Source organism: Glandiceps talaboti, chromosome 1, assembly GCF_964340395.1.
Source record: "Glandiceps talaboti chromosome 1, keGlaTala1.1, whole genome shotgun sequence".
Classification (NCBI taxonomy): Eukaryota; Metazoa; Hemichordata; class Enteropneusta; family Spengelidae; genus Glandiceps; species Glandiceps talaboti.
In genome coordinates this window covers 2,696,792-2,707,906 of record NC_135549.1, presented here as the reverse complement: position 1 = coordinate 2,707,906, position 11,115 = coordinate 2,696,792, and the positions used below count along the sequence as shown (strand labels likewise).

Here is an 11,115-nt window from a genome sequence, read left to right as displayed (position 1 = left end):
ATGTTTTATCGTGTGCAAACAAGTATGTCACCATATCTACATTGTATCTGTAACAATAGTGAAGGACACGGTAATGTGATATCGCTTCTGTGACTATAAAATAAGACAAGTTTGAGATTGATCACAATTCACATACCGCAATTAATATTTCTTAATTCGTCAGGAGAGTTCATGCTTAATACATATTGCAATCATTCTGATTGAGTCAATTCAACCGTATGTATGAACCTCTCACACCCGTCACTGGAAAGAAGTACCTGGAGGGGCATATGTAGACCATCAGTTTAAACAGTCTTACAGAAGTTTGGATTTGAGAGTTAGATTGATACGTTCAAAGTTAAGAATATCTAATAATATCATATTATTACCAACAGGAAACGCTACGTGCGATTGGTTATATAAAAATTATATTCGGAAATGTTTGGTCAAAGACTTGTACGATCATTCTTTCAGTGGAAAAAAGGTGAAGGGGTCGGTATATGCCTTCTGGTAACATTCGTTACCTTTTTACTTTTCGTTATTTCCATCGTAGTTTATTATTTTTCTGCAGGGTGACATGAAGCCAATTTATAGAACTACGTCATCAGATCATCATTAGACTCTAAAGCTCTATGTAGAATTCATACATTTGCGAATTCATATATTTGCGATCAGATAGCTTTGCATAAGGTATCGTTTTAAGTAATACATGTAACACAATTATAAAATAATATTTTTAAAATAATATTTAGCATTCTTTCTACATCGTTCACCTTATATATTGCAATAAGTGTCAAAACACTGAACTGAGATTAACATAAATCATCGCGACTTGCTTTTTTCATGTCAATTAAAGAAATGACGGTATCAGATTGTAGAAGTGTGTGTTAGTATGTCTCAAATTGTACAATTGCACATTATTTAGGTAATTAAACCGAGGAAACTAATACTCCTCTCGTAGTTTTTGACAATTAAAAAAAAAACATGTTTAAAATTCTTTTAGAGTACATTCTAATTTTCCCATTTTCATTTTTCTACCATATTATAATAATAGCACATATAGACAGTTGTACACATCCTGTGTGGCGATGATTATATTCGCGCCCTTTTTGACAAACTCAAAAAATAACTCTTTTGCTATGACTGCGACGTCATCACTAAATCTCCTTGGCAATAGTTTGAAATAATATAAGTTATAAACTGAGATGTAATAATGCTACCAGTGACGTATGTGAAAAACGTAATGAATTTACACGTCGTTGCATCATGCTGTATTTGCGGTAATGATTAATGAAATATTGTATATTAAATCTAGTTGCGTATTTGTAAATGCCAAATAAGACTGATCGGTTGACCTAACTGCCTATGCTGCTAGCAAAGATTGTAATATAGCATCACTCACATTTTTATAATTCTCTATTACTACACAATATGTTCACATAATGCCATGACAGATAGGATTTTATCGCAAACATGTTTATCATGTTCTTTATGTATTTCATTTTTGTATTTGGTTAAGTTATCATTGTTAAGAATCACCTAGGTATTCAGCGGTATGACTGTACAGGCCACCATGTACCCTTTCTTGAAATACATATTTATGAAATAATATTTTACTATGAAGTCGACTTGTAGGCTATTATATATACATATTCGTATTCGTTCGTGGCCCCTTTCAGAAAAGCTATCAGACTGTACGTATACACGTCGTTAAAACACGGACTGTCAAGCAGAAAATTGTATTTTATCGCAGTCTTTAGAATACTGTGATTACATTGAACACTCGCAACATTCAAACTGTGTAATCAAAGCTTGCATGGTAAATAACCATCAAGATTTCTATAGCTTATCGGTCCAGCTGGATGAGTGCTTCCTGCAAGCACAGACTCTTCATTGTCCTCGTACAATCGATCCAAGTTTTTTATGATCCAATTGTGATTAGAAAATACAACAACTTAGTTATCTGATCAATGCGTTAATTGGGATAGATTCATATTTGTGTTGCATGGATAATGTCAAGAATGGTTACGATCAATAACTTCCGCTTCTTGGTGAATTTTCCACTTTATCAAATAATCACAGTTAATTAGAGTTTAAAGTTTAATGAATAGGTTTAGAGGATGAGACGAGTTGTGACGCCGATGTACTCCGTTATTGATGAAGATTATCTGCGCAAATTATCTCAGATAACGCTATGAGTTCACCCATCGATGTCTAAGAGACGGTATACCCGACTCTTTCACTTCTCCACAGCTTTCCAAGTGTGAAGCCCGGATATGCACACAGCGTTTGATGAATAATACATTAAATTGCTGATAAAGTTCGTACAGTTCCCCCCACAAACAACTCAATAATATCGATATTAAACGTAATAGTATATGGCATAGGTGGCAACTATCACGCAAAGTGCAAAATCGGACCTATTTAAGAATTAGCGTATAACTTGTCTCAATGAACAAGGCAATTATAAGCTTGAAACTAAAACGATTTGAATGCCTTTTGAAAAATATTAAGTCAGACAATTTTCCCTTTGATTCTCCGGTAATGTCTAGTTTTACTTCAATATTTCAGACGAATACGATATGAACCACACTATATTTACATAGTAACCTAAACGCATATGAATTTACGGGGCAAATATTTGCATTTGGCGATTTTAAAGGATTTCAACTAAGGTAATATTCAAAAACACAATTAGTTTCCGCTTTAAGTATTGGAGTGAAGCTAAAAATATACTGTAACTTGTCAGTGGGTATTATGGGTAACACGATAACACTAAACAGAAAACAGGTTAAACGGATTAGAATAACGACCTCGGTAAATATCACCATCCGTTGAGATATGAAACAAAATATATCGCAAACCTTTGACGTGTATGAAAAAGACGTTAGAAATATGATAAGCCGAGGCAGACTTGGGTTCATACAATATCGGTGCAATTATTCGGCAAATATAAATGGTACTCACCTGTCAGCGAAGAACTTTCACATTATAGACTTTAGCTATATTTGTATATTCCAAACTGATTCCGTTGATATGCAGCCCGTAGTGAACGGTATGTATACCGTGATGAATGTAGTGTCTGGTGTGGAAACACGGATTAAAAGTCAAAAATAAAAAAATAAAGAATAGGCCTAAATGTAATTTTTTTTTCAATGTGTAAACTGCTCTTGTTCGCAAAGCGATGTGCACAGACGAAATAATGCCTTCAATTAGCTACGAACAATCATTGCGCGATACATTTGGACTTCTCCACGGGCTTGGGTATCTCGACGTAAAATTGTGTCCTTGTGGTATGCGTTCCAATGATGATCTGGACGCCCGATCGTCGTTTGTAAAACTGTGGTGTGCGCCCTCTAACGACACACACATATTATACCATAACCTTGTTACATTAAAACGGGTCATGTAAGGTCAAGCTATCACGGGAAGTAAACGGGACTTAATTTAGCTGGCGTATGGAGGTACAGCACAACTGACGACAAAACAGCCGTAGACAGAGATTTTCCTGAAGATTCCGACATAGATACTATTTCAACAGTATACCCCTTGTCTGTGAACACTGTTGAGCAATGCTTTTGTCGTTCAGATAGTGAGAGTGGGTGGCAGTAATACTATTTCTAGGCCTGCTGTAAGCTTAAAGGTATGTGCCATAGTTAGATATTACTGTTTGGTCGGACGTGCGTTTCTGTGTGTTTACACCCATTCAACTCCGACGAAGTGTTAATCGACGTTTTAGATGTTTATAATGTGATATTACGTCATAATTGCGACGGTGACAAATATGCCATTCTTAAAATCCGATATAAACCCTTGTCACGGTAGTAACCTTGGATTTGATTGCAATGGTAAGGTCAAGAAATCATTATCAAGAAATTGGAAGATTGACAAATATCGGTTATTAGAATACAGCATTGAGCCGTTGCTTACATCGAATGGTGTGACGTCATCCTGCCATGTCCTACAGGTGTGTTGATGATATTCAGGTAACCTAAATTCTTACTCCGACATACTCGTACAGCACTAGTGCTGTCAGAAGTATGGAATTTGTGGTACATTGGACTCGTGGTACGCGATGAAGCGTACATTGTTGACATCAATAACAATTAGAAAGTTTAGTATCTAACTTAGCTATTTATATAGGGTGAATGGTACTTGTTGACAGAACAGCGCAAAGGTGGGTGACACCATGCAGTTCGTCACTTTCTACCTCCGTGGTCGATCGTTGTCAGATATCACTTTAGCATCAACACTTTCTTGGCGCGTCACTCATTGCGACAACGTTCGCAATAAATCTGTAGCTGTTTAAGATTTATAACTGGTGCTGAAAATTGTTATACCAATAACACAGCTAGCGTGGCGAAGTGGGTGACCTTTTGTCTACGTGAAGGGTGTTTGCACATACAATAGCTTAGAGCCGTATGACTCTTCAACAGTATACAACTACCTTTGAAATATGACGTGTAATCGATTTTCACTAATGAGATTATTGCCTTCACCATGCCCTGTACAAAAGTCAACAACCCGAGGCTCGTATGACACACAGTTCGTTCAATTTATGTAAACATGGAATGTGTTAGCTTCGATACGTAATCATGTGGAAGCTCACTTTGTAACCAGCGGGTTTAGTCACTGCTTTCACCAAAGTCCGTTGGTCAAACAAGAAAGGTACAATGCCAAAGCTTTCCGAACATAAGCTTAATATCCGAAGATGCAAAGTTCAAATATAGTGTTCGTTCGCATGTCTCATATTTGTATTGTACATGTGTAGTGATAATTTATATGTCTTTGCTCTTCATACTATTTACATACTATTGTCATAAGAGCTTAGCATTTGGCGTTTTGTGCAACAATTTACTCTAAAACAGTTTGGTGTGTTCTGTTTTAGAGTAAATTGTTGCACAAAACGGCAAATGCTAAGCTCTTATGACCAGGATTCAGTGTGTCTCAAACAAGGATTGTGTGTGTTTCGAACAAGAATTATGTGTGTCTCAAACACCCAAATGCTAACTTAGGTTTTATGACAAAGAGTGTATCACTTAGCCTGTCAGAATAAATCAATAATATAGTCAATGGCTAACATATCTCAAGGTACAAACTGAAGTTTCATTTCATACTCACGGGTATTTTTTAAAAAAAATAAATGAGAGAAGAAAAGGTGGAGAAAAACAGATACATTAGAGAGAGAAAAAGTCACACTCCATGGTGTACTTCATGAGCACTGACATCAAAAAAATAATGTACATCCCAAGTTGTTATATGAGTAAGCTTAGACCCATTCCAATACACGTTGTCACATTGTGTTCATGACGCTAAAGTTGTTCAGTAGAATAAGTACTGTAGATTACTATAGAATTTCAGCAGTTGCAATACCAGAGACGAGTTGTGAATGGTACGTCACCACTATAGATGTATGATAGCTCCTGTTCTAACATGTGTTCCGAGTACTGTAACGTTGAAACACTTTTTTTTGCCTGTCCCTAAATAAATGTTTTATCTTATTTTTCAGTTGATTAGCTTTGTCATTATGATTTGCTGTAAAGAAAAGTGATGACAGAATCAAACATCTTGTTCTCAATTGTCGTCATATTTATGATAAATGTCAAGCCAGTCTTTCCTGGTAAGTACAGTCTTCTATGGCTAGCATTCATAGAATGTAGACACTAGTATTAATATCAACTATAATAGTCCTTTTTACAATTGACTGTGAGGGCGCTGTTCTTCCTGTCTGCGTGTCACATGGGGGTATTACCTTTGCTATGTTACTACTAGTGCATGAAGAGTTGATGCAGTTGATGGCGATCCAATACTAAATTTGCATGGTGTGTGGAGATATGTTATGAGATGGATGCTTTTACTAGTACGAGACATACTATTAAATACCTAATGGTTATGTGTGTGTTTTCCTTTTGTTTGTTCAGAGTCTTTTTACACTCTTTGTATTTGCAATGTGTTGCTGGGACTGTCAGTAATGAATAATAATTGATGTTTTTAAAAGCAAGGGAAATGTTGTTTTACGTCTGTAAGACGCACACGTGTCTTTCCTAAATGAGATTATGTTCGACATTTTACAGACAACTGTCACCACATACAAAGATGTGCATGTGCCAATTGTGTTTCAAAACCGTAAAGGAGGAACACTTTTTTGTAAAGAAATGACACCATCTTTGCAAAGATCCAACCAGCAGATATCAACTAAATGTCATGTGCCAAAAAGCGACCTTCACTTCTACTTTCAGAAATTGCAAATCAATAGTATTATTAAAACCTCTTTAATTCATCCAACACCACTCTCCTTTAAGAATGACTTACATGTAACATAATTTTGTTTCATTAGAAGAAACGAATAGACAAATCGTATATGACGAGCAATCCTAAGTATAAATTTGAAGGTGGACATAATTGCGAAGTGTGTTTAATTCTAAATAGGAAATGTTTCAACAAGTGATCCATGTGATACTGTGCAATGTGAAAACGGTGGAACATGCAATCCAGAAACCATCATATGCCAATGTACGCCTGGGTATGGTGGTCAAAGTTGTGAAGAAAGTAAGTCTATTTTAAAGTATGATGGTAGTATTTGTTGAGTAGACTAGAGTAGATACAGCAGTTGTAGTAGGATTGATGTGGTAATAGTGGTGGTGATGCTTCCGGTGACATACATACATACATACATACATACATACATACATACATACATACATACATACACACATACATACACACATACATACATACATACATACATACATACATACATACATACATACATATATATACACACACACATACATACATACATACATACATACATACATACATACATACATACATACATACATACACACATACATACATACATACATACATACATACATACATACATACATACATACATACATACAGATCGCATGCAGACAGATAGTATAGACATACATAAATGTGTCCGCATTGACAGTCATACACACAGACAAATAATTTATATTGTCAAATAAATTATGGTTCTAAAATCTTACATCTGGATTAAAAGACCAACGTATCCGACTACAAATTGAGTGAACTAAATGTGCAATTTTTAGAAACAAAATATGAGTAACATTATTATATCTTCTTTGTTGATGCTAGGAACATTTCACTGCAGTACAGATGCATGTCTACATGGTGGTACCTGTGCCTATGGTAATGGCAAGTGTCATTGTGTGGAACCATACTATGGAATTCAGTGTCAGAACACTCGCAGTAAGTATCACAGCGTGTAGACTGTACGTTTAAATAGTTGGTTGGTTGGTTGGTTGGTTGGTTGGTTGGTTGGTTGATTGGTTGGTTATTCCCAAATTGTGCTAATTGTGAAATAATGTAAGATATTGGAATGTATCAGAGTTAATTTCATCTAAGAGACAGCTCACAGACAAGAAGGAATACCCTTTTTCGGCTGTAAGATCCGACGTTCAAGCTATCACTCCACACCTGTACCTGGTTGACGTATGTATGTATGTATGTATGTATGTATGTATGTATGTATATGAGAGTGTGTGTATTTTGTTTGTTTGTTTGTTTGATGCTTTCCATATGTCCTAATTCATAGTTTTCCATCGCCTTGCTAGATTCTTGGACCAATCCAACTCATTCTCAAAAACAAACAAGATCAACTATAGTGTCAGTTGCATTTGCCTGTGTTATCTTGCTAACTGGGTGTTTTTTAGTGGGCTACGTCAACGTTAGACGGAGCAGGAGACGCCGGGCAGACGCCGCGGCTGAAGAGGAAGTCCGCAACGCTATACAAGTAGATGGCCCACCACGCCTAAGACTTCCCGAAAACATGAAAAGAGCCCAACGTAATATGGAAAGAGAAGATAGCGGGTGTAAGTTTTTATCGAAGTGGTGATATGTTCATATGTGAAAACATCTCGAACGCAGTAGATAACTAAACGACTACGAATATGTACACGTTTCATGAAAGAGTAACTGTTTTACAGCTGTTACCGAAGCGTATTTATTTTTTACATGCTCTATTCTATTTCCACACATTTGCCATCCCTTTTCTACATTTAAAATATGTATTTAAAGGAATTCACATAATCATTAGTAGGTCTCTGTATCAGCTGCTAATGTGTTGACAATATCGTCCTTATGTGCATGACATGTAGCAAAGGGGTTGCTGAGCAATTGTTGGCCGTCATCTTCTTCAATACAGCAATCACCATCATGCCATACTACAAGTAAACTGATCATTTCTTTTCCTCTTCAAACAGTAACATAACTTGATCAGTCAATTGTTTGAATTTATATAATACGCTAGGACGAAAAATGTTGGAAGGTAGAGAAGAAACTTTCCCGGTTACTGCAAGATGACTGAATATAAAATACCGAAAATCAAGAGTAAGACCAATTATGAAAAGAACAAACGACTTGAAATTAAAGTTATTTTTTTTATTATATTCGTGATAGGTTTTGGAAGCCAATCAATGAATTTAAATGTTCCATGGCCATCGTTTCCCAAACACAAACGAACCACGAAAAAACGGCTGCAGGGTGTTGCAACATCGCCTGCAGTTCTTCAGGGAACTGTTTCTCAAGACTCCGACTACTCAGCAGTTGATAATGGGAAGGACTTGTCCGGAGTCACGATCCAAGAGACAAGCCTTGTTAGTATACCGCCCGCATACGACGACGTAATCGAACTAAGAGACAGCGATAACAACGGAACGGATTCCAGTGGTTTGTTCATGCGTTGTACGCCTGATTTGATTTGTGACAGAGAACCCGACGATATTGCTTGTACAATGCGCGATAACGGAATGGACAGATGCAATTCTGGGAGAAATTTAGTCCATGCTGAATGCGGTATTGAGAAAGGACCTGATAACATAAATATGGTAAACGAATGTGAAGATATTAGAAGGAACGATTTTATTTCATTTACTGCATCCAGTCACCAAGCTGGAGAAAATCTATACAATGTCACGTGACCCTCACAATCATGAACCTAATAATATGTCTCATCATGATAACAACAACTGCCAAAGTTGAAGTACTGATCATGATTTCCCTCACGGGAAGACAACCGATGACAGCACTATGGCTGGCAGTGTTTAATCTCATTGGTCACCAGGACAATGGGAGTCATGTTTCACGAAATGTCCTATAAGGGCTAACATTATCCTTGCGAGGTTAATTCAACCTCTACGAAACTCACCTAACCTAACCCAACCAATGACCCCAATCCATACGAAGCTAACATAACCTAACCCAACCTCTAGGAGGTTAAAGTAATCTAACCCAACCCCTTCGAAGCTAACCAACCCATACGCAGCTAACCTAACCTAACCCAACCCATACGCAGCTAACCTAACCTAACCCAACCCATACGCAGCTAACCTAACCTAACCCAACCTGTACAAGGTTAACCTAATCTAACCAAGCCCTACGAAGCTAACCTAACCCAACCTGTATGACGTTACCCCAACTCGCACCAAAGTAACCCAACCTTAGGCTAACCAAACCCACACGACCAAGATGAAAACATTTTTTGAAAACCGCACGATCTGTTTCGGTTTAATGAAAATATACTTAGTACTTAGGATAACTAATGATTGCATGTACTAAGCGATTAACATTTACATGAAAGATGCCCATATTTATATCACTTTTCAATGTTATTGATATTATCTAATACAAGTGTTTTTATATATTAGTAAACCGTAAATTGTACCTTAATTAGTTTAAGTCTGAATGTAATACTATCAGTCTATACATATATAGAGGTATAAAAGGTGCATAGTCCACAACATGAAAGTTACCTTCCATGTGTATGTAAAAAAAATGATCTTGACATAGATACTAATTGTTTACTCACAGCATCCATATATACTAATCTAAGCTATATATATGTATATGTGTGTGTGAGTGCAAAATTGTGACCCTCAGTAACTACTATACCTGGTGAAATTTAAGTCTCTGCTACACTGTAATAATTAAATAGGTTGTAAATTTTTTGGGCTGATTATATTGTGAAAATAAAGTCAAGAAAGTAAAGACCTCAGGAAGAGTTCCAATGAAGACGTAGAAAGCAATGTAGACAAACTTTGTATATTGCATGAAGCTACTTCATATACATAACTTTTTGTCTTGTTGATGTTCTTTTTAGAAAACATTCTTTCAGTTTTTAATTTTCCCAAATAGTATGTCTTTCATTTGCAAAGTCTGTTTTGGCCTCATATCAACAATTCCATAACTTTTGGCAACGAACTGTAAGTGTTATCCCCAAAGGCTACAAGCCTGCCCTCCTATAGTCATTTCTTGTTCTAACGATACTTTCATTTTGTTTGTTTGTCAATAAATGGAGAATATAAAAAGTGTAGATATAGGTATTTGATATTAAAGCAATTTTTTTAATTTACCAAGAATATCATGTAAGATATGGTTTCATGTTTTGATGGTGATGATGCGTAGTAGTCTAAGCCCCGATTTTGCTGTACAAGTTCAAAGTTGTCTTATCGAAATAACGATGATTCCCCACTACATCCTGGGTTGGTCTGACAGTCTACTGCACAAAGCAAAGGGTTTGATAGCATTAAATTAAGATAATAAGATGTTTAATGCAATTAAATCTAAGTATCCAAATATTCATACAATTTTATAATTATCATAACATCAATCAGACAATTCTCAGACCACTATTATTATGGTCCGAAGATCTATTTGTTATCTAATTACTGTTTCGATTCGTTTGTTTGTTTGTTTGTTTGTTTGTTTGTTTGTTTGTTTGTTTGTTTGTTTGTTTGTTTGATCAACTGTATCTTCAGGTAATAGCCAGACTTTTACAGGACAATGACACCCAGGTGATGTCATCAATCGGAAATGATTTTCAAAATTGTGTACTGTGAAGGTTATCTCTGGCAGGCTCTTGAAAACGCATGAAAGCGAATGTTTTCTATCCTCTTGTATACACCTTTACAAGTATGTCCCGGATGATATATATGTCCCGGATGATACATTTAGCTTTCAGAATTACGGTTCATCAACTTCTCCAATCCTCTTAATTATTAAAGGGAATTCGATGACGAGGTTTGAACTCGTCAATTTGCAAGTCAATTTTAAATTTCAACATTTCAAATACCCAGCATAAATTTATTC

At 36.1% G+C, this 11,115-nt stretch overlaps 1 protein-coding gene across 1 annotated transcript; it reads left to right on the top strand.

Annotated features, from left to right (window-relative positions):
- The first annotated feature begins 3,446 nt into the window (after positions 1–3,446).
- LOC144439993 (uncharacterized) lies at positions 3,447–10,345 on the top strand. Its single transcript, XM_078129225.1, has 6 exons — positions 3,447–3,622; positions 5,489–5,599; positions 6,409–6,528; positions 7,105–7,218; positions 7,584–7,841; positions 8,428–10,345. Exons 2-6 carry the CDS (start codon positions 5,530–5,532, stop codon positions 8,946–8,948), a joined length of 1,083 nt encoding a protein of 360 aa, XP_077985351.1. The 5' UTR covers positions 3,447–3,622; positions 5,489–5,529; the 3' UTR covers positions 8,949–10,345.
- The last annotated feature ends 770 nt before the right edge of the window (positions 10,346–11,115 follow it).